The sequence below is a fragment of the Limulus polyphemus genome, unplaced genomic scaffold, assembly GCF_000517525.1.
Source record: "Limulus polyphemus unplaced genomic scaffold, Limulus_polyphemus-2.1.2 Scaffold2123, whole genome shotgun sequence".
Classification (NCBI taxonomy): domain Eukaryota; kingdom Metazoa; phylum Arthropoda; class Merostomata; order Xiphosura; family Limulidae; genus Limulus; species Limulus polyphemus.
In genome coordinates this window covers 122,720-147,914 of record NW_013667733.1, presented here as the reverse complement: position 1 = coordinate 147,914, position 25,195 = coordinate 122,720, and the positions used below count along the sequence as shown (strand labels likewise).

Here is a 25,195-nt window from a genome sequence, read left to right as displayed (position 1 = left end):
AAAACATTGGCGTGGTAGCCTACAGAAACTTTTTGTTTTGTATGAAAAAAAAAGAGTCGAAGTACAATAATACAGTGCTACGTAAGCCTATTTTTTATATTAATGTGAATAAAAAAACGAGTAGTTTTTGGAATTTCGCGCAAAGCTACACGAGGGCTATCTCCGCTAGCCGTCCCTAATTTAGCAGTGTAAGACTAGAGGGAAGGCAGCTAGTCATCACCACCCACCGCCAACTCCTGGGCTACTCTTTTACCAACGAATAGTGGGATTGACCGTCACATTATAACGCCCCCACGGCTTGAGATGCTTGATTTATTGTTGCAGTTGCTGCCCTATTCAAAAATGTACAACATGCAAAATATAATCTCTTAACACGTCTGCACTAGCGTTCTCAACCCATGGGTCGCGACCAAAAATTGTCTCATCAATGTGTGAAAGGTACGTGAACAGACTTTGAAAATAGATAATAGTTTAGTTATTTAGTATCTCTTCAGATGATTTTTGCAATAGAGGTATTTATTGGGCCGTCAATGTTAACAACTGGGCCCTTAGCCAAAAAAGTTTAAAACTATTTGTCTATTTTAATATTAAGTATGCCTTATGTATCAGCCAATTAATAAAATTACCAATGACATCATCTAATTAAATTTAGAACTTCTCAAGTTGTGGAGCCAAAAATGTTTTTTAGATTGCTTAATGAGACGTTTATAAGACCCACATAGTGAAGTAATGTTAATAAGACAACATTTCCACAACCGAAATAAATACAATATGTCTTATGGCATATGAAATGTGGAGTTAAAGGAAGAAGACCACATAATGGTGAACTAAAAATGGTTCCTTTAAAAAGAGAGATAGACTGCTGTGAAAGTGGTGTCATTTGTAGCAAATGCCATCTTCTTCTTCCTCCTCCTGTTAGGTTAATGTTTGCATCATCCTACAAAACTTTACCGCACCTTCCTGTCCAAATATAATTATTGTACCTTTACCTCTCTCCAATGTTGTTCCTATATTTCCACCTACTTGTTTAATATTCTGTCTCCATCTCATCCTTAACCTACCTAAGACATTATTCCTATTAGTATCCACTCCATATATTTTTTCAGTATCTCTCTTTATCTATCAGTCTGACATATCCGTACCACCTCTGCTAGCTATTCTCTGTAAAGTCTAGCATTGAATCCATCCCAAGACTCTTCCTTATATCCTCATTTCTTATTCTATCTCTATGAGTAACTCCATATATGAGTCACAAAGCTCTCAACTCTGATACCTGTATTCCACTCTATCTTTATATCTCTTCTTAAGACTCTTCCTTATATCCTCATTTCTTATTCTATCTCTATGAGTAACTCCATATATGAGTCACAAAGCTCTCAACTCTGATACCTGTATTCCACTCTATCTTTTCTTGGTTAGTACCTACGCTTCCGAGCCGTTTATCAGTAATGGGTTTATAAATGATTACTTTTACCTTTGTCATCAATAAGACTATTATGACAAACACTGTGGGCCTGATGACCCTCATCCAGATGGCAGTAAAACTGATAGAAGGGATCCAAGACATGTTCTTCCTACACATTAAACTCTTGGTTATTCCATTACCAAATCAGATTGGACAAGCCCTAAACGTCTGTTATGAGGTAAACAGTCAAATGTGTTATGTGCTAAAAAAATTCTCAGCTAGTTGCTCTATAACTTGAATTAAGCATTTGTTATGCTTCGTATTGTAATCTCTGTTGGAATTAGTTGCTTGCAAAATTCATCTGGACTTAAAGCAATCTGTGACTAACTATGCCACGTGATAGATGCTATAATATAACTCTATATGAACTGTAACATTACGGATGTGATTGATCTTTTGGAAAACACTCTAGTAGCAGTTAAAATTAAAGATGAAATATAATTTAATAGGTGTCACAAGATAACTGATAGTGAATACTTTAAGTTCACTTGACTGACAAAGTATCTATGTGATGACTTGTCTTCAGGATTCCATCTTGAGGAATGCCTATGCAAAATGTGTGCAAATCTATTTGAGGGTTCTTCGCGTTAAACTCCTTAATAGGTTATACAACAAAAGTTTATTTGCAAGTTTGGGTTTGGAAAACTCTTTCTTTGAAATAGAGCAACGTACTCAGCTCGGCTTGCATTAGTGTGCGATTTTTCTCCTTTGTAGCTTCGAGTTAGACTACCATACTCCTCCTCTTGCATGGGATCTATTCACATGTGGATTCATTGATGTTGTCAATCAAGTTTGAGATGACGCATATGTGTTTATATGCATTTCGAAGCTAAAGTTACAGTATGCACAACGCAACGGTCACTTGCCAAACCATTGATGCTTGTATCCATCGATGACCACATTGTGGTAATCCTTTGTCCATAACCTGCTCATGGTGAAATAAATGACACATCAAGTACTCAACACATATTCTGAAATAATTTGGAAAACCTTTTCATCTGGGCACAACAACATGACGTGACGGATCTCCTTTAAGAAATGGGCGTGGAAATCTAGATATCATTCTTATTGTAAAAGTGGGGTGTGGCTAATATTTTTCAGAGGAATCCAATCGTTTAAGTCTTGTCATCAAATTGTATTGGGGTGTGGCTAATATTTTTCAGAGGAATCCAATCGTTTAAGTCTTGTCATCAAATTGTATTGGGGTGTGGCTAATATTTTTCAGAGGAATCCAATCGTTTAAGTCTTGTCATCAAATTGTATTGGGGTGTGGCTAACATTTTTCAGAGGAATCCAATCGTTTAAGTCTTGTCATCAAATTGTATTGGGTGGTAGAAACAATAAGTGGTCATATGAAACATCGGAAGTTTCTGGACAGGGTATTTATTAACCTGCAGGATCCCTTTTATAGGGATTATGTGATAATTGTCTTGTACTCTTTACAGTTGCTATCATCCTGCTTTCATACACAAAATTAACTGACTCTACGTTGAACAATACATTCTCAAACTGACGAAATGGCCCAACATACTTCAACATATTATAGAATATGAATGTTTAGCATGAAAGAAATCGATGTAGGAAAGGATGGAAATAGATAATGCAACTTTGGACTTTCCACACTTGTCTGAAGAGTGTATACACTTACTGACTCTGTATGTACACCAGCTGAAGAAGGTGGTATAATACACACAATAACATCAAATTGAGTATTAATAGTATGACGTGTGGGCAAGTAGTGAAATTCACGATATTCTCCGTGGAAAAACTTAGTCTCACTATGTTTCAAATAAGATGCACTCTCTTAGGTTTTATCATGACGTTTAGAGTGACCAACTTATATAATTCTGATAATACCTGTGTCACTTACGTGCACATGTAGAGTCAGTAATGAGGTTTCTGGAACTCAAAAGTAATCGTGGCATGGCCAGGTGGTTAGAGCGCTCGACTCACAATCTGAGGGTCGAGGGTTCGAATTCTCGTCCTATTCAACACGCTCGCCCTTTCGGCCGTCGGGACGTTATAATGTGACGGTCAATCCCACTAATCGTTGGTAAACGAGTGGCCCAAAAGTTGGTGGTGGGTGGTGATGACTAGCTGCCTTCTCTCTAGTCTTTCACTGCTAAATTTAAGACAACTAAAGTAGATAGTCCTCATGTAGCTTTGCGCGAAATTCAAAACACCCCAAACCAAAACTAAAAATAAAAGTTCCATGGCTGAAAGTGTTCATGATGTTTCCACAATCATTGACGATATATATGTTAGCTAAAGACCGAATGTAAACACTAACTGTACATGGAATGTAACATTTTTATAAGTGGTTCATAGACAATATTAAAAGTGATTTATTGGTCATTTTAATGGTTTTGTGTGTTTAACAGTCTTTAGCTATGAGTAGACTTTGATTAATGTAGAGATCAAGGTCTGATAATCCTGTGTGATGATAGAGAAATCGTTAAATGAAATATTATAGAGATATTGGCATAATTTAGTTTCACTTCCATCCATAAATACATCACGAAAGCTAAAAAGCTACATACTTATAAAGAAAGAATCAGTATACGTTTTTTAGTGTTCTGCTGAACGTTCCAAACTAAAACTTCCTTCATTTAAAGAATTTTAAACGTTGTATACGTTTAATCTGTATACCAAGGGTCTATAGTACGACAAGTTTTCTTTACTGAGATATGTTCTGTTCACATTGTCACACAAAACCACCCGACCCTTAACGACTCACAAAGCTCTTTAGATCTAAAATTGTTCTAAATTTTCACACTTAACTCAACTGTTGTGTAATAAGTATATAAACATTGTTTCATTCGTCTATTTATCGCTTTTCTTAATAACTAACTAAACTAATGATTATGTTATTATATTATAATTTTAGTAATAACAATATTTGTAGCACAATTTTCAGATTTCGCTGAAGATGGAATAAGTTATTCCGAAACGTTCGAACCTTGTAAATATTTTCGTCATTAGGTTTTCAAAATAATCTACAGTTAATGGTATAACATGAAAGCAGTAACCAAATCACTTTAATAAAGGAACCAAAATATAATATATATACGTATGTAACGAGTAAGATCCAGGATTGTCCTCATTCACGTGATAAGATCTTATACGGTTTATTCTGCTGTCTTATCAGCTTGTTGATTGTGCGTTGCACAACCAAGGTGTTGGACTTTGTACATAGCTCTATAAATGTTAAGCAAATCAGACGATTTTAAAACCTTTATACAGCACGAGTTTTAATGGAATCTTGGTGTGTACTACTTATGTATTGATATTTTCAGATATTATTTTTAACGATTCCTCTTTCATTATCCATGATTTAATTCATACCCAAGTTGCTTTATAGTTGCCTGGTATAACCGTATTTACCACAAGAAAAATTCATACCTTCTGCCTCATTACCAGTATAATGTTTTGACTTTTTTTTCCAAAAATAAAGAATAGGTGGCGCATGAAACTCGATGTTTAACAAAATAATTCGTATTACAACTAATAATAGCAATTTTGGTCCTGTTATATCAGTACTTAGGTACCATCAGTTAGTAAAACAAGTTTTTTCATGAAGCTAATTAAGTTCAATGAAACTAACTTACTTCAGTACTCTTGTCTCGCTTTATTTGTTAGTCTGTTTGCTATTGGTTAGAACATTCAAGTTCAATGAAACTAAATTAAAGTTCTTGTCTCGCTTTATTTGTTAGTCTGTTTGCTATTGGTTAGATCGTTCAAATTCAATGAAATTAAATTACTCCAAAGATCTTGTCTCGCTTTATTTATTAGTCTGTTTGCTATTTATGGACTATAAATGGACTATCTGTGCTCTGCCCACCACGGGTATCGAAACCCGGTTTCTAGCGTTGTAAGTCCGCAGACATACCGCTGTGCCACTGGGGGGCTTGGCTTTGCTACAAAAAAAAAACACACATTTTTATTTATTTCCACTGATGATATTTTGCCGTTTAACTCAAATCTACACAATGAGCTATCTGAACTGTTCCCACCATGGGTATTGAACAGTGATGTTTAGTATTATAAGACTTCAGACTTACCCATGAGCCACTAGGGGACCACTGATGAACTATAAAAAAAGCTGAACATTATGAATACATCTAAAACGGTTACTTTAATAGTATTCTAATTGGATTTGGCTATTCACAGATATAGTAACTAAGAAATAAAATCTATATAAATATAATAGTACTATCTGTTGTATGTCCATGTAACTACTTCGCAGGGTATAAATGGATCTTCACCAAAATTGGTATGGAGGGTCAATAGGTCCATCCGGGGGTTACATACAAATTTTCAGTCTTTCATATTGCGTTTTTCGATTTTTATGGGCGTTTTTACGTTTTCGCCCTTTTTTTTACCACTACTTCGCCTTCTGTTGATGGATCTTCACCAGATTTGTCATAAAGGTTTGTTGGGTCCATGCGGAGATACATGCAAACTTCTGGATTCACATTTTGTGTTTCGCAGTTTTTATGGGCGTTTTTTACAATTACATATAAGGGAAGCAGCTTTTCGTGTCCTAAGATAACCTTTCATTAATTTACATAACTTACGTTCAGGGGACGGGTACTCCAACTAATAGTAAATATGAAATAACGTTATGCAAGTAGTGGAGATGCAATCGTTATTAAATCTTTTTATTTGTTAGCGTTGTGTAATTGGACAGCAAACATCATAATGAAGTCAACAATTTCAATCATGTAATACGGTGTAAAATATTACCTATGTCTAATAAAGTTTATAAACAAGGATGAAAGCAAAGTTTCAAGTCTTTTCTCAACATTGAATATAAATGTGAAACATTTCGTACTTTAAATACTGAAATACAAAAAAAAAAGTCAGTACATATGAATATATTCTTCTCTTAGCCCTCACTTGACAAACTGTTATATTTACTTCAACATCGTTTGAGTATTGCTTTCGATCTGGTCATAAGTTCAAGCTTATTGGTTACGTATTTTCATGTGCTGTTCAAAACAACTTTTTTTTTTACTTTCACATTTCCTGAGTTTGCAGATTACCAATCTCGGAAACAAAAAAACGTAACATTAGCTTAGATCCTGGTTATGTATCATATTAATAAGATACTTGTAATAAACTATTATCAAATTATTAAATTATTTCCAGATTGACTGAATATAATATGGTTTGGTATACGGAATAAATGGAACTTTATAGAACAATGTGGAATGTTTCATCTTCGACAAAGTGAAGCATTTTGTGCATGTACGTGAATACCATCACATTAGTACTTTAAACAAACGAAAAAAAAAGATATTGAAACAAATAATTTTTATGGCTATTGGAAATATTACCAGCTGTTTCAGTCTATCTGTAAGATGCAGAAAAGTATTACCATGATCCAACTATATTTTATGGAATATTTAGGGATATTTTAAAGAATCTAATTTTTGTCTTTACTGATGCGTAACGTTGGTTTGTTTTGTTACGAATTTCGCGCAAAGCTACACGAGGGCTATCTGCGCTAGCCGTACCTAATTTAGTAGTGTAAGACTAGAGGGAAGGCAGCTAGTCATCACCACCCACCGTCAACTCTTAGGCTACTCTTTTACCAACAAATAGTGGGATTGACCGTAACATTATAAGGCCCCCATGGCTGAAAGGGTGAGCATGTTTAGTGTGACGTGGATTCGAACCCGCGACCCGCAGATTACGAGTCGAGCGCCCTAAGTACCTGGCCATGCCGGGCCTAATGCGTAAGAACCTGTAGAATATACCATTCTCGTTTATTTCAGAAATATCACTTATTTCAAGAAACAATAGATGACCGACTAGTTTGAATTGATGTTACGCTGATGGAGTAAATAATCTCTGCTACTATTATTTGGATTCCATATGTTGTTTAGAAAGAACTTTCGTTAGTTTGAAACACATGCGTTTATAAGATCTATTAGGCAGAACGCAGAACGCTTTCATTACGTTAGGAAGCAGTTTTATTATACTTAACACCTCTAAGTACATGATACAGGCATAATAATATACAAACATTTTAGTGTCACCCTCAAAAAACAAGGAAAACACGCATAGAAACAGGGTTATTAACACAAACTTTGTTCAACTCGTAAAATTGCACGTATTGGTAGACAAGTATACTAATTTTGGTGTGCCTAAAACACTTTCTAAGTCACACTCTACAAGTGTTATATATTTAATGAATGTGTGTAGGAATAATTTTTGAATGTAAACAGCTGCGTTTCATCTATTCAACTAAAAAATGGTAAACCCAGAGCAGATAATGTCAGTTATCTATAGCGTATATTAGATGAAAGCTACTAATTATTAGTATTTCAGTGTATTAAAATATTGTTGATTGGATAACGATCTTGTCTGACTGATTATAGGATACGTACTGGACGTATGTTTAAATATATAATTAAAACCACTGGCATTGGTAGAACATTCCGGCAACTCAGTCCGCAACACTGGTGCGTTCTAATTATGAATTGGAATACACATGTCCAGTATTCTCGCAGTGCTACTGGAATAAAATCAGTGGCACTGGCATAACACCATTTTCGGGTTCTTCTTAGTGTACACATTAATAACGAAAAAGGAATTAATGATAAATTGATCAAATAATATAAAATAACAAGGGAAAATAAGTGCCATTTTATTAACAGTGTTTAAAAAAGGGTCTAAATATAAAAAAGCATTACTGCTAAGAATACTGATGTAATAATTTTAATACTTTATCTTAGAGGCTCATTATTAATGCATTTTAATAATTATTATAGATATTTTTAGAAATTACGGCTGAAACCTCAATGCTCATTTGTTCACGGAAATTATAATCGTAATTAATACTTTTTAATTGAGGTATAAGCAGGTGACTTTTGATTAATGATTCCTTATTTTAATGAGTATGTTATAACAAGATACGACATGAATTACAATTAATATGTTATATACATTGTATTTGTTTTCATTTAATTCACTACTTTGTTCAAACTCTAAAGAAATAAATTTATCTTAGAAAAATAGTCCATAACACAGTGAAAAAATTTTAACTTAACTTTTTTGAGTATTTTAGTACTGAACAAACATTACATTTATTAGTTGTAAAATAATAAATATCTTAAAGCCATGTTTACAGACCAAGTTCTAATATCTTATAGTAAATTACAGGGATTTTTTTAGCTTAGTTTCAATTTAGCTTTTTTTAGTTAAACAAAAAACACCAGTTGTATCTTTAGGCTTTGCTTACGGTTTTCTCTTTTGTTAATTATTTTGCTTCATTTTTTATTTTATTTTTGTAATTAGAGATAATAAATTCAATAACAAAATTAATTACGTTAATTAGTGAAGTTGGGTGTGAAAAAATACAATAAAAGTTGAACATTCTACGCAAAATGGATAAACAAATAACAATACTACCCAGTTTATGAAATCATTGTTCTCCATATTTAAAACTAAGAGAGTTTCGTTCGCACATAAACGAATAATTAGTGAAGTTGGGTGTGAAAAAAGGCAATAGAAGTTGAACATTCTACTCAAAGTGGACAAACAAACAACAATACTACCCAGTTTATGAAATCATTGTACTCCATATTTAAAACTAAGAGAGTTTCGTTCGCCCATAAACCAACAAAACTATTTAATTTAAATAGTTGGGAAAATGTGAGCTAGTTCAAACAGTGAGTATTTTAATTTACACTCATTACTGAACAGGTTTTTTGACATTTTTACCTATTCCTAAATAGGTCTTTCAAATTCACCTTATTCTTAAACAGTGACATTCGCTTTGCTCTTAACGAGGCCCGTGAAATTCAAATCATTATTAAGTAAGCCTTTTCAGTTAATTTCACTCGTATTCTTGCCTTTAGGATTCATTTCACTCTAAAGCTTTAAAATTCACTCTTAAGGGAGCTTTTTAAGTTTACCATAAGTCCAAGTATTCGTAAGTATGATAATAATGCTAGTAACGCCATTACTACAGAAGTGGTCCTCGTATACAAGTTTCCTAATTGTAGAGTTTACAGAGTAAAACACTGCAATCGCGTTTTCCAGAGTGGAAGTTAGCTTAGTTCAGTATAAATCAGTATCAATATTTTATCACACAATGATGATAGAAAATAATGAGCTTACAACCGATAAATGAGAAGTCTTTACACTAAAAGAAATTCTGCTTTAATAATTCTAGTTTGGAGGAAATAAAGGTTTTTTTAAGCCACAAAATTTAATGAAATGTTAGAAGATGAGGTACAAAGGATGTAACTTTTCGCTTACCTTGTACATAATAAGGTGTAAGAACACCAGTTCAACTGTCCTTTTGTTGTTTTTTTTCTACCATTTTCTTCCAATATCAAGATTACTTATCTATAATAGCATTTAAACTTATCTTAGAACTGTAGTGGTCCAGGCGGCCTCGTAGTTTTGGTGGTATGAGAACATGCCTTGTTTCCAGCGTCTCACGAACAACAACAATAAACAAATAAACTCACTATTTATACATATTTCTGACAGCAACATTAACAAGACTCAGCCAAGAGTCACAAGAGTCACCACTTTTCTTAGTAAACCAAAGTTACACACCTTAAAGTATTTGTTTTCCAGCAACAACAATATTGAAAATATCCAATCAGAAACGATACGTTTACGTGAGCACGAGAGTTAACTTTATGTTGTAATAACTTCAATCTAAAAACTCAAAATAGCAAACGATGTCTATTTTAAAGTTTTTAAATGTTGAAGGAATTATTCAATTTTTATTTAGGTTTTACTGCTTAACGACTTAAAGGAAGAAGAACAGCGAAAAATAATCAGTTATGTTCTGATTTGAGTTGTTGTTTGCTTTCAAAAATGTCACTATTTGAGAAAATATTCTAGATATAAGCTTTAAGCCAAATGCCTTCTGTGTTCCACCTTCAACGTGTTCTTCATGATGTCGACGATGAACCAAACACTCGCAGTTGCCAACTTGGCTGGCGTGGTGGAACCTGTAAATGAAAATATCTCAGACAATGAGAGTTTATGGAGAATCCAATCTTTGTCATGTTTAGTAGCTTAGATGACCAACTAAGTCGAATTACTAATAGTACTCGGCTTCAGGAGAGCCTGGAGAAGAACAAACATGGTGATAGGATCAGAGAATCTATCCTGGGCCTTCCCATTAGAAAGGTATTTTGCGCTATCAATCACCCGCCACTCGCATCCTTTGAAAGGCTTCAGTGGAAGAACCCAGGTTTTTACTTATTCCTATGTTAGGTTGATGAGTGTGTTCATATTTTTTTCGTTCTAGTGTGCATAGTTTATACCCAATTATTTTAGTATTATTCAATTTTACTGTATGATTCAAATAACTATTTGTTTTAATTCCCAACAGGGTGAGAACCTGGATGAGTGGATATCATATCTGCCTTTCCAGCAAGACGACCCAGGATCGAATTCTGCTAAGGAGTTAGCTGAACAATACGTGGGTTAGCAGCAAAAGCATGGGGCGCAACCTAATTAGTATCTAATAAGAAATAGTAAATTAGTAATTAGACTTAGTAATTAATGTCTGGTTGTCACAATCTTTCGTACGTTTATAGAAATAAACGTGTAACGAATGAATTGACAAACACTAAACTTTCCTCTTAAGGACTGTCGAAACAAACTTTTAATAACTTTCCAAATACTGTAGAACTTCATCTTCACGAGTACCCAAAACGTTAAATTGTACCATTTCAAATACACTCTGGGAACAGAGTTTCACAAAATTGCCTTATATTGTTATTTAGTAACCAACAGATATATCTTTACCTAAAAAAAAATTGGCAAAAGTTTCGGGGCTGTAAACTTTTCTATTTACTGAAGTACAATGATACACGAGAAACAAATAGCGAAACGTTCATGTTATGTCAGTTAGTTACATTTTTTGATTTACCAGACAAAAAAGTGACATGTTATGGTTACTATGTAAAGGATTTACTTTTACTTTTTCAAAGGCATATAAATTAAAAAATAAAATAAAATAATACGATTCGATCACTTCAAAGTTTTTAATATAATATAGAATAAAATCAGTTAAAGAATCTTAAGCATAATGCTGTACTACATTCATTTCAATGTTTATAGTACATTGAAATATTACACTATATATTTGCAAAAGGAAATAAATTAAGAAAACATACCTTTTTTAAAGAATTTTGGCCACCAAACTTCTTAATCTCCATCATTAATTGATCGCGACTATTCACATTTGCATTCTGTAATTTTTTACTTCCAGAAGGTTCTTTGTCAAAGTTCCGAGAAGGAAAACTGTTAACTTGAGTGTTGCTTGTAGAAGAAACTTCATTAGTTTCAGAGGGAAGTGTCCGTGGAAGAAATGGAGCTCCTACATTTCCCTCAGCAGCAACGCTTTTAGAGAATTTGTTTCCTACTCCTGTTTTGTGCAGCTGAAAAGCATGCTTTTGTTGTAGAGGTGAAACAGCAATCTCTTCATGCATTGGAATATCTTCTTTACTATTACTTGCAACAGTGTCTTTTACACTAGAAAACTTCACACTTTCTAGAATCTTAGATTTTACCTCTTCTGAGAATCCTCTAACAATTGGAGCTCCCAGAATTTTAGTTGGTGGAAGCCTAAAGGTATGGGAAATGGGCTTACTCTTGTATGGTTGTGGTGCAAAGATATTCTTGAAAGATTGAGTAGCATTCAGTTCTTCTGTATCTGGAGTTTTTGGCTGTTTTAAGAGCCATTCATCTTGCTTAAAATAATTAGAATTTTTCTCTAGGTTTAAAGAATTCGTTCGATAGGCTACATTTTTAGTTACTGTTGTTTGTTGATTAGCTCTATTTGAAGGTTTATAAGAATTATCCTTTAGCTGCTTATAAATCTGTTTGAATGAAATGTCTTCATTTTCTAATTGATTTTCAAGGCTTAACCAAGGAAATTTATTCGATATCAGTTCTTTGGATTGCTTTCTATTTTGAATCGTTTCTTGTTCATTTTCGTGACTAACGACTTTTTTACCTGGATCAGTAGTTGGTTGAAACTCATCAAGCAAATGCGAATGAATTAGATTTTTCTTTGTGGGTTTGTTGAATGAGTCGGAATGTTTTGTTTTAGCTGAAGTTAAAGTTTCAGAATGAATACGTGACTGAAGATCGACGGTTGAACTATGATCTTTTTTAGCAGCCCTAACACTGGAAGGTTTTAGTTTGGGCAGTATTTCAGATTTTAGCTCTTCTGTGTCAGATGAAAGAAGCTGCTGCTCTTCGAAGAACACTTTGGTTCTAGTTAGTGGTGAAAGAGAGAATTTTGACATTATATTTTCTTTTTCCAGAAGTTCTTGATTATCTAACAGCTTTTTTTGATATAATAGTAACTGATTTTGAAGTTTCTGATATTCATCTTGTAATTCGTTTTGCTGATCAGATGAAACTTTGACAATGCTCCCTTCTGATCTTGCAACATTGGAATACTGAGAACCGTCTACTTCTGACTTTACACGTCCGAGTCTTTCTGAAAAGTCAGTTTGTTGGTCATCATCATGTTGCTCATCTGCTTCCATTAGTGCCTGTTGGCTAAGGTCCGTCATGGAAGTAGTATTTCCATTGAAGAGAGAGGAGATATTCTGGTCATCAATGGCTAAACAGCGTATACGCACCTTGCCTTTAATACCTCTCACTGAGCCTCCACCACTATATACAACCTTGTTGTTTTGAGGGTTCATTATAATTGGATTAGTTTCCTCTTGAGAAGATCCAGTTCTTTCACATCCCAGTAGTTTAGGTTTTGTTTCATTTTCTGAGTTGATGTCCTGGCAATGAAATGATTCTGACTTGTGGACCTTAAACTTGTTTTCTCTAGAATCGGTTCCTTGAAGATTCTCTTTATTGGGTGCTCTCAAAAATGGTTTTTCTAAGTAATTTCTAATAGGGTTGTCATTTAATTCCAAATATTTCTGTGTACTTTTGAAGTCTTGTGCTTCAGAAGAAAACGAATCTTCTTCTTCTTCTCGTGTGTAAGGCTTGATAGTAAAGTTTTTTAACCGTAAATTTCTTACTGCTGCTACGATACTCAAGTCATTTGGTTTGATTAGCTTGCCGTTTGTATTTTCTGAATTTCTTTCTGAGTGGTTTCTCATCACAGAAATGTCGTCAGATACAGCTTTTAGTGGTGGCGGGGATGAAGGAGTGGGTGGCAGAGTTGATTGCGAATTATTATCATTTGATAAAGACTTTATACTTTCCTTAAAGGAAGTGTTGTTTTCATTAACTGTGCAATGATTATTCTGTCTAGTAGCCTTCCAAGAAACTTTTTCTTTTAAAAGTGCCGGAGGCTTCATTTTCTGGTCAATTAATATTTCTCCTGGCTGTTGAATATCTGTTTTTACACGTCTCTTTACTTGAGAACAGTCTGATATATTCCTCGAGTATGGTTCTAGATGGGCACTGTCTGCTTCCTTATCTGAACCTTTAATTATACACGATCCTTTCGATCTTCCTGTAAAAATACGAGTCCATTTGATTTTATAGTGTTTAAAAACACGTAAATGATTCATGTAGGAGTTGTAAAAGTAATTTCCTTTTTAGTGGCTACCGAATAATAGCGTAAGTAAGCGTAATTATGGAGGGAAAACATAAAATAACACAACACAGGAACGAACTTGAAATAGATTATTAATATACGAGTTTTTTTGAAGATATTAAGTTGTCATCAAGAGACTAAGTCCAAGTACGTGATAAATTAATTAATAGGATTTGTTAATGTATTGTTAAGAATATTATTCCTTATATATATGATTGAAATATAATTATAAATGAGTAAAAGAACTTAAACGAAACATAATATATTTGAACAAGCTTCATTATAAATAAATAAAAATACACGTAGTATTTTTGGAAGAACATAAAAATATATCAGGGATCAAACATATCTTTAGCAGCTTTGAATTTCAGACAGAACGACACAGAAAACTTATTATTTACATTTAAGTTTCCTGTAGAGAAATAACTGTTTTTTTTAGTTCTAATTACAAGGGTGGTTAAGTGGGTTATGTATGCTTTCGTGAATAACTCCAGTTAATATTTAACAATAAAAAGTACATTTTCAGGAAGAGATCTAATTAACATTTAATAATAAAAAGTACATGTTCAGGAAGAGATCTAATTAACATTTAACAATAAAAAATACATTTTCAGGAAGAGATCTAATTAATATTTCTAGAAAACAAATATTCGAATTAACCATTCAGAAACTAACATTTAAATCTGTCACTAAGCCATAATTTTTATTAGTTAGAACTCATCTATACAAAACTAGGTAATGATACCTGTCTGGTGTTCTTTTGCCATAATTTGCTCTTCTTTGGCAGTCGTCTGTTGGAAAGTTTGGTCGAGGTCGCTGATTGTGTTAAGAGAAGAAAGTAGACCTACGAAGCGACTCGATTTACTTGTATCACCTGACAAAACAACAAAACCTTAGTTCCAACTACTTACGATGATGTTTGTATTAAGTAATTTATTTATTTATTTTTAATTCACAAGTTTTGGCTGAATTACCTAAGCCTTCTACAGGTGCGAGACGTTTAGTAAACAACGGGATCTAATGGAACAGGATCTAACATTGTTCCGTTAGATCCTGTCGTTTACTAAACGTCTCGCACCAGTAAAAGGCTTAGATGACTGAGCCGAAAGCTTGTGCATTAAAAAAAAAAAACTACAATAAAAACGTGGTGATAGTCCAATAAATTTATTAATACAAATATGCCTGAAAAGTTACCTACGATGATGTCATTTTATGTTACTGAAAGAACGACTGTGTATATATTTTTTTAAACCAGAAAAATGCTAAACCTTTTTATAACAAGTTTATGAGTAAACACTTTAACCATTTTCAAACTATGAAAAATTAATTTTTTTTTGAATTTCCAACGTACATAACAAGCTATAAATTGTACTAATAATGTAGTGTTATCTACTTGTCAGAATCAGATATCACACTTTACATCTTATTTTAGTTTACTTTTTAAACTTATTAGACCGAGTCACAAGCCAAATGATACGAATGTGCGTGACTGTGTGTTAACACTATTTTCATGCTCCTTGTAAAATTTTGAAAATAGCTTTAGAAATGATGTTAAATATCCTTAACTGAACTAATTTATTAACTGGGATAAAATATTTTAATAGGTTGAATAACAAAGCCTTAATAATGATATTTCTTTCTAAGGTCTGGCACGGCCTGCTGGTTAAGGCGCTTGACGAGCAATCTGAGGGTCGAGGGTTCGTATCTCCGTTACCAAATATGCTCAACCCTTTCAGTTGTGAGAGCGTTATAATGTGATAGAGAATCCCAATATTCGTTGGTAAAAGAATAGCCCAGGAGTTGCTGGTGGATGGTGTTGACAAACTGCCTAGTCTAGTCTATCACTGCTAAATTAGGGACGGCTAGCGCAGGTAGACTTTGTGTAGCTTTGAACGAAATTCAAAACAAACCAAAAATTTCTTTCTAGGCTACTACAGTGAAAGATATCTCTAATCAAAGATGATACCACTACTTGATGCTTGAAAACGTACCCTGTGAACCTTAATTAACAGTCTCTGGTTGTACTCATAAACTTCGTTGCAAGTATTGGAGAGATAGATTATTTATGAACAAATAAACTTTAACATGCGTATTTCTGGAGAAGCGTCAAAAATCCAGTGGCACAGCGGTAAGTCTACGGATTTTCAACGTTAAAAGCCAGGGTTTGATTCCTCGCGGTGGACATAGAAGATAGACTTTGCTCTAAAACACACAAGCAAACCAACAAAGCTCTTAGGGTCAGGTTCTATATTTGAAATATTTGTCACAAAACTTCCCGCCAAGTTTATATTCAAAATACGGGGCAAATAGCTTTCCTATATTTTTTTTATTAAGAAACAAGACTTTGCAGATAAACTCATAAATAACAAATCGCAGTTAAGTGTAAGTTTATATATATATTGTTATTATTTATTGCTAATAACATTTTGTCTAACGACGTATGACATTATTACGGGGCTGAGTTGCTATTTTCTATTTTTTCTCATGCTGTTTGTTTGTTTGAATTTATACACAAGGCTACACAATGGGCTATCTGTGCTCTGGCCACCACGGGTATCGAAACCCGGTTTCTAGCGTTGTAAGTCCGCAGATATACCGCTGTGCCACTAGAGGGGGGGGGGTGATACTCTGTAGATAATGTTTGTATACAACATGTACGTAAAATATTTGTACTAACCGTCCCGATTTTGAAGTGCTATATTAGAAGGAATGCAGCTAGTCAGCATCATCTTCTTGGACTATTCATTATAATAATAATTATTTCTTAAAGTCTGAGCTATATAAAGTTCCGTTATAATATGAATAATTCAGTATTCGAACCTAGAGCAAAAACAAAACAAACAAACATATTTTCAATAAAATATCGAACATTTGCTATACCAACAAGATATACATAAAATAAAATAGTGTAGACTTGGGAGTTTTATCTGATGGTGTTTTTAAATGTTTCTATGACGAATAATAGCACTGTTTTTTTGGCGCGCAAGTCTTAAGTTATGGTAATAAAGTTTGTAATACTTCAGCACAAAAATGGGGGTGCAGCAAAATGATTTTTGCCATTATAGCAGTTCGAAATGTGCACAGTTGATAGCACGATACAGTATTCTAAATGTGCACAGTTGATAGCACGATACAGTATTCTAAATGTGCACAGTTGATAGCACGATACAGTATTCTAAATGTGCACAGTTGATACCACGATACAGTATTCTAAATGTGCACAGTTGATACCACGATACAATATAACTCTTTCTGTCAGCTTGCCGCTGAGATGTTCTGTAACAATTATGGTGTTACGATTGTGATACTCTGCTTCAAATTCTCCTGGTTGTTTTGGACGTGTAATGAGTATCCAGTGGTTGACTCAAAGGAAAAGTCTAATAACGTGTTCCTCTGTGTTTGCGATTGGCCAAAGAACCAGTTTTACAAAACTTCGCCGGAAAACGACCAACACTTGTCTGTAGCAAAGGAGGTTTTTGCCCAGATTTCCTCACATTAAATTCTTGCTGCTGACTCAATCCAAGTTCCCCACAAAAAGAATAATTTATATTTGTTATTTGAAGTTTAAATACATCCCGACAAATTAGTTCAACAAAAGAAGGAAAAAAAAAAGTTAGTAAAACAAAAAGTTGACTTAGAAAATACGTATACAACTTTACTCAAAATAAGGTGTATTAGAAGTTTAGGTACTTTTTACTAAGCTCTTTTGATCATAATTTCTTTAAGGAAAGCAGCCCGAGAAACAATCAAATAGTGATGTTGAACTAATATGTCAGAATATTGTTAGTTAACTGAATGTTGATATAAAACCTTCAATAAAATTAACTTGTAACTCATAAATATTTACTCAGTTGAAACGGGTGAACATACTTGTAATTCTTAATATAGAGTAATAATTGTAAACGTAATTCTAATACGTTTCATTTAGTTAACTGAATGTTGATATAAAACCTTCAATCAAAGCAGCTTGTAACGCATAAATAGAACTCAATTGAAACGGGCGATTTGTTTTTGTTTTTCGCGCAAAGCTACACGAGGGCTATCTGCGCTAGCCGTCCCTTATTTAGCAGTGTAAGACTAGAGGGAAGGCAGCTAGTCATCACCACCCACCGCCAACTCTTGGGCTACTCTTTTACCAACGAATAGTGGGATTGACCGTCACATTATAACCGTCACAGTAAAAAGTATCTGTAAACTTCTAATACACCTTATTTTGATTAAAAAATGAATGAACAAATATATAGCACTATAGCACTATAGTAGAGAAAAATTAGTAATGATGTGGAAGTAAGAAAGTTAAAAAGTAAAGAGATGTTAGTAAAGTTTAGGCACCTGCAGTGGTAGAAAAAGAAGATGTTATCTTTCTTTTCATTTTCTGCTGATGTAATGGTGAAGGTGTATTTTTCTCCCGGCGAAGAGGTAGAGGAGAGAAATACCTCTTAGGTGCCTCAGGTTTGGAAGAGGGCAGAGGTGGAGGAGGTCTAAGATCTTCATGACGATCTTCCGCTGTGTTCATTGTATCACCATGACAGTGAGATACTTGTAAACTGTTAAACTCCTCATGATGTTCATCGACTTTTGACATCCTTTCTCCTTCTGCTTCATCCAAATCCAAGTCGTCTACCAAAGTAACCTTAATTTCGAAGTCATCTACTGATATAGGGTTGTCATTGAATTTTCGTACTGTAGTAACCTGTACATTACCTAGTGATTGTATTGTTTTATCATAATACTTGTCGTTAACTGGAGTATTAGTGTTAAAATTGTCGTTGACTGGAGTTACGGTATTAATATTGTCGTTAACTGGAGTTACGGTATTAATATTGTCGTTAACTGGAGTTATAATGTTAATATTGTTGTTAACTGGAGTTGCAGCGTTAATATTGTCGTTATCTGGAGTACCAAGTCCCTCTGCACTGTCATTTAATTTTGTAGTGTTGTGATACATGTAATGCAAGTTATGAGCTTTTAACACATTTTTGCCAGTTTTCTTCCTACTCGTCAATTTTGGTTTCATAGTGTCCAAGGTAGTGTCAGCTATATCTCTAACCTCTGATAACGAAGCAGAAAGACTCGAATTTTGAGTAGGATATAAATGGCGGAGAAGACCTACACTGGACCTTACAGCTTCTAAAGGTTCTGAGAAAAGGAACGTAGACAAGTTAGAATCCAATTCAATGGACTCGGTGACAAGCAGAAAATACGTTAGGTTCAAGCAATTCATATATGGAGAGTTAATCGCTCTTCATATGAACGACTTTCCAGATTTCGTGTCTTTGGAAATATTTCCTCCGCAATTTGCAACAATTTTCTGCAAATAACAGCAAACAGCCTTGCATAGTGACAAATTTGCCACAGATCTTGCATTAAAACCACATTCAGCGAAACAAAATTAACAAAAGTCCATGGGCGTTGTAGCCAGGTGATTTTTTTATAAGTATGTCGGAGAAGACGATAGCGTGAATATCGGTGTCGTTCCCCTTCATTGTTGGTGTGGGATTAGATGTATGACTTGCAGACCTATCCTGATGTAATAATATATTCTTGGCGCTCGGTTCATATAGTACAGAATTTGATCTCGCACAATAGATATTAATACGTTCTCTTTTAGCCTTACTGTGCACTATCTAAAGTCTGAAGTTCTTTTTTATAAGAATCCCCTTCAACGACCATGCTCGTCCATTTAGCCGTGGGGGCGTTATAATGTAGCGGTCAGTTCCACTATTTGTTGGTAAAAGAGTACCCTTAGGGTTGGCGGTGGGTGGTATTGACTAGCCACCATCCCTCTAGTCTAACACTGCTAAATTAGGGATGGCTAACGCAGATAGCCCTCATGTAGCTTGGCACGAAATTCAAAACAAACCAAACCCTTTATAAGAGAAAACACACACACACACAGCAAACGCGAAGCCTAAATTTCTTTACGTTTCTTGTCACAGTCGTTCAGATGTTTCCGGGATGTGTCAACTTATGCTCTTGTGTTTCATTCTTTTTCTAAAGACAAGATTTTTGTAAATAATCTTTTGGACAGCTTATTAGCATATGCTCAAGATGAGGTTCACTGTAGGATCAGCCTAAGAACTTAGTCCTACATTTACAGTAGAGGAACGTTGTTAAGGTGTTTTCACATTTTCACATGGAGGGGTGCTTTTCCCTTGCCAATACTTATTCGCTATGTTTTAGATAATCGTCCTTTAAACTAGTGTGCCTTGTGATGTTTCTGTACGAACACCTTTCCTTGCATGTGCAAATTGTTCTTATAAAGAGTGACTAACCCTCCATAGATTAGATTAATAATTAAATTCTGATTGAATTTTTATTAAATATTTCACATACCCTCTTCCATTTACCAATTGTTGTAATAAAAGTCTTAAACTATAGGGTAAAGATTAGAATTAATTTTACTGAGTCATTGTTGAATACGGGGTATCATCAATATAATAGTTTTCGGTTACATATTATTAAGATGATAAATACTAGTGTATTGTTGTTGATTTAAAATGCATTACGCTTGTTAGGCTCAATAGATTTTTTTTCCTTTTAGTCAAAAACGTATACAATAATATTTGATTTTTCTCGGCACCATTAGTCATTTCTCCGAGGCCCAAAATCAGAGATAATCATTGCTATACGATAAAAGTATTAAAGAATCATGAAAGCTATATGAAAAACGGCTTTGTTTATTTGATAAAATGTTATCACACTTCTCTGATCGGCTTGTATTAATTATTGTAAAGGATCAGTAACCTAATGATATTTATCAGCCATAAAATTCCACATAATGTTATAGTGCTCCACTTAATATATCAATGACAGGAGTAAATAAATTCATCTCACGCACTTTTCTAATTTACTTATTTAGGACCTTTAGATTTCTAAGTCAGACATTTTGTAGCGAAATGGTAAATTGGTAAGAACCTGATAAAACTTACCTATGAATCAGAAGTTTCAAAAGACGTGTCATTATTATTGTACACTTGGATATCTCTGTTGTTCCGAAGAACTTCAATCAAATAAATCTAACTGTTTACTTATTTTTAATCCATATTAAAAATTATATAATAATTTTCTTCGGAAAACAATGTATGAAAAATCATTTGATCTTTCTGGAAGTATAATATAATAAATTAGGTACTCTAGATGTCGTGGTACAACAATGGAATGTATATAATTGGGTTTCTGGTATAGACACTTCAAACAAGGTATAATCTATAATATTTTCCATCAGTATATCTTTGTAATATTTATTATAACCGTTTACTGAGAACATCTTTAACTAACTCACCTTCATAAATGTTTGACACGGAATGCGAGTTAAAATCTCCACGAGTCATTTCATCTTCATCAATATCTGACACTGAATGCGCGTCAAAATCTCCACGAGTCACTTTATCTTCATCAATATCTGACACGGAATTCAGGTCAGACTCTTCACGAATAAATTCCCCTTTTTCAGTATCTGATACGGAGCAGCACGAGTCAAGATCCCTACGAGTCAGTTCACTGTTGTGATAATCTAACAACGTGTGAGAATGATCAAGGTCAGAAGATTTTATATTGCTATGATGGAGTGTTATATTACTCGTGAAAGAACGAATCTCGTCTGCATTTCTATTGAAAAAGGAAGTATTAACTATACAATACTTGTCGTTGTCTTGAGAATCAATAGGAATAGCCACTGTATTTTTCAGATTGGTTTCATGCTTGTCGGACGATTCTTTATTTTCAGAAAGCATGCAGTTTTCAGGATGGGTGAACTCTAATTGATCAGAAGAGTCAGACGTTAAAGTGGAGAGAGGTTGGGAAATGTTAAGATTTCTAACATATCCATTTGCTTTAGTACATGACGATTGAACGGGGGGAGGAGGGGCCTTCCTTTTCTTTCCAACTGAAAGTGAAGGAGAAATGGGCTTTGATAATGAAGACCTTTCTTCAGTTTCTATATTGGAGTTCTCTTTTGGCGTTGAAGTCTTTTTGTCAGAGATAGTCTTATGATTGGAAAAATCTTCAACTTGATTAGTAGTAATGACAGTAGGAGGCTCGCTAAGAAGTGAAGGTTCATGATAACCACTCGAGTCAGAGCTGTGACGAGAGTGAGTGATTTTATCCAACTCATATCGGTCCACTTTTGAAGTAGTAGTATTGGACGAGGGGGTTCCCCATTTACTTCCTTTCTGTGGAGGAGGTGGTGGTGGTGGTGGTGCAGGCCCTTTTTTGAACTTTGACCTCACAGTTGTGCTTAAAGATTTCTTGTTGTCTAATACAGTACTGCTTAAACTGTCTACACTCTGAAACACAACACAACAAGAGAATAAAATTACAAACTTAGATGAAACTAAGGTTTTTATGGTTTCAAGTTATGACATTTGTTATAACTGGATGAACGATATCTTTATATCATACGGAAAAATGTAGATTTCTGATACTTAATTTACTTTTATATTTTTTCAAGATACATATATATAAAAAACAAACTTTTCCCTGTAGGAATATATTGAATCAACCAATGTTGTCATAGTCTTCATTCGTGGCACAAAATGACGAAGATTCATGGTTTCAAAAAAAGAATAAGAATCACTTTTTGAAAAAATGAAATCAAACAGTCTGACAATTATTTCATACACATCAATATTTAAAAGCGACAAAAAATAACTTTTAATTCGTACTCATAATATCCTAAAAATCAAAAGAAGAAAAGGAAATATTCTTGCCATAAAGTCCGAAAAATGATTATAGTTATCGAAATAGAAACAAGGAGACTTAAAATACTCACTGGTACTACTGTAGAATGGTTATTCTGAAAGCTAAGAGCTTTTTCCTTCTGTTCAAGCTCATTATGAGACGGATACTTAATGGATTCTAACTGTGAGGAGTTGACATCCATACCTAAGAAAATAGTGCATAATTTACCCATTATAAGAATATAACATAAATAGTGCATAATTTACCCATTATAAGAATATAACATAAATAGTGCATAATTTACCCATTATAAGAATATAACATAAATAGTGCATAATTTACCCATTATAAGAATATAAAATAATCGTTTACAAATAACATTACTATTCTTTTACCAACGAATATTGGGATTGACCGTCACATTATAACGCTCCTACAGCTGAAAGGTTGAGCATATTTGGTGGAATGTGGATTCTAACCCGCAACCTTCAGATTACGAATCAAGCGCCCTAACCACCTGGTCATGCCGGACAAGTTATATAATGAAAAATACAAAAAGGGGTACTTATAGAGAGAAAACCATTTGAACAAATGTCTATATAAACTTGAAAATTTTCAACCAAAAACTTTTAAAAGTCAAGGTTGTTTGAATTCACACTTATTAAGGGAGTAACATTCAAATATATATTTTTCAAAGTAAAGCTGTTTGAGTTGTGTGCTATTATTTACATCGAAGAAAAACAAATACACACAATACAACCTGTAAGCCCATTAGTTTCATAACTAAATGATTTAAATTTACACCAATAGGGCAGACTCTAAATCATTTGCATTTTAAGGTAATCTAATAATAAGATATTACTGAGAAGGAAATATCGTACTTTTTGATGATATCAGGCAAATTTCTTTAAAGTTATAATTCTCAAATGTCATGTTGCCGTCCATTACTACGTCCATTTGGTTAGGATGGGCGAGATGATATACAGTTGTATCCAAATTCTTCTCCCTACAGACTGTCTGTTTGATCTCATGTAAGGTTATCTTAGGACTGAACCGATAAGCTATTCTCTGATTATGAGGCAATCTTATCTGGAGTCGTGACGTCTGCTGTTAAATGACAGAAAGAAGGGAATAGAGAACCAGTTATATATAATAAGAATTTAGTAAACGTGATTGTGAATATACATAAATTTATTGTGCTGTGAGATGTCAATAGTTGTATAGACGAGAGAGTCAAAGTAACGTATTGATTGATTGAACAATAACTTTTACACAATACACAGGAGATATTACAGAGTGCTATAAGGAATTACGATCGAGAGTTTAAGATTTCTATGTTGAAATAACTCGAGTACAGTGATATAGTTGCTATGGATTACCACTTATATCACTTACAATAAAATATATTTTTAAGGATTTTTCTCCTCACAAAATGTTTATAAATGCTTTAAAAGATAGGCTAATGTGAAGGAACTCTTACTTCGGTTGTTCCAAAAATAAGATAAACAAAAAGGAGCCGAAAATTAAAACATCAACAGTCGCTATAAATGATAGAGTGTACTATTATCGAAACACCATCGAAGTACCTGATGTTTATCACCGTTGTTTTGTTGTAGTAAAACATTATCGAAGTGGCTGATGTTTATTACCATTGTTTTGTTATAGCAAAAACATGATCGAAGTGGCTGATGTTTATTACCGTTGTTTTGTTATAGCAAAAACATTATAGAAGTGGCTGATGTTTATTACCGTTGTTTTGTTGTAGTAAAACATTATCGAAGTGGCTGATGTTTATTACCGTTGTTTTGTTATAGTAAAAACATTATCGAAGTGCGCTGATGTTTATTACCTGTTATAGTAAAAACATTAATGTAAAAACTTAAACAATATTGCTATATTTCAGTCGAAAACTTCTAAAACACCAGCTGTTAAAACGATTCAAAACTGTTAATTAGATCATGAATGATCTTTGCTACGATAAAAATGTAATCTTATGATTTTGAGGGATAACTTACCTCAAATGTTAGCTTTTTGTTATCAGCGGGTTTCTTTTTGGGGACAACAAAGATAGTGTTTGTGTCCAAGAAGCCAATATAAGTGCTTGGTTTATAGAGTAGGTCTCGGCCTCTTTCGTCAAAAACCTGGATCATGTGACCTCCAGGCTTGATCTTATAGGGTGTTGTCACCTTGACCAGAAGATCAATCATCTGAGTGCTGATGGTTGAAAGTGGTGAAGAGAACAATATGAAACTATACTGGTGATACAACAGTTAACTTTTTAATATCTGGTTTGAAAAAAAAATCAAATATATTAATATGGTTATATGAACATTATTAAGGCCTATACATCCTAGGTTGTTTTTAATAACGACAAAATATATTGTCGTAATGATCATTTCGATCACGTTATTATGCAACTCCAATAGACTAACACGAGATCAGTTGTTTTCCCGAAAGGGTGTCCAAGGCTATCTGGAGGGGGTCACCTC

At 33.9% G+C, this 25,195-nt stretch overlaps 1 protein-coding gene across 3 annotated transcripts in view; it reads right to left on the bottom strand.

Annotated features, from left to right (window-relative positions):
- Positions 1-7,463: 7,463 nt before the first annotated feature.
- LOC106466017 overlaps positions 7,464-25,195 on the bottom strand; it is an 81,982-nt gene continuing 64,250 nt past the window's right edge. Inside the window, exons 3-10 of one of the 3 annotated variants that reach the window (XM_022393977.1) lie at positions 24,722-24,920; positions 23,588-23,813; positions 22,798-22,910; positions 21,310-22,312; positions 18,357-19,163; positions 14,770-14,898; positions 11,623-13,940; positions 7,464-10,446 (exon numbers count right to left, since the gene is read on the bottom strand). In XM_022393977.1, coding sequence (XP_022249685.1) covers positions 10,387-10,446; positions 11,623-13,940; positions 14,770-14,898; positions 18,357-19,163; positions 21,310-22,312; positions 22,798-22,910; positions 23,588-23,813; positions 24,722-24,920 — 4,855 coding nt within the window. In that variant the 3' untranslated portion in view covers positions 7,464-10,386. The remainder of the gene's footprint in view (positions 10,447-11,622; positions 13,941-14,769; positions 14,899-18,356; positions 19,164-21,309; positions 22,313-22,797; positions 22,911-23,587; positions 23,814-24,721; positions 24,921-25,195) is intronic. The other 2 variants (XM_022393979.1, XM_013926265.2) reach the window with 2 other exon arrangements.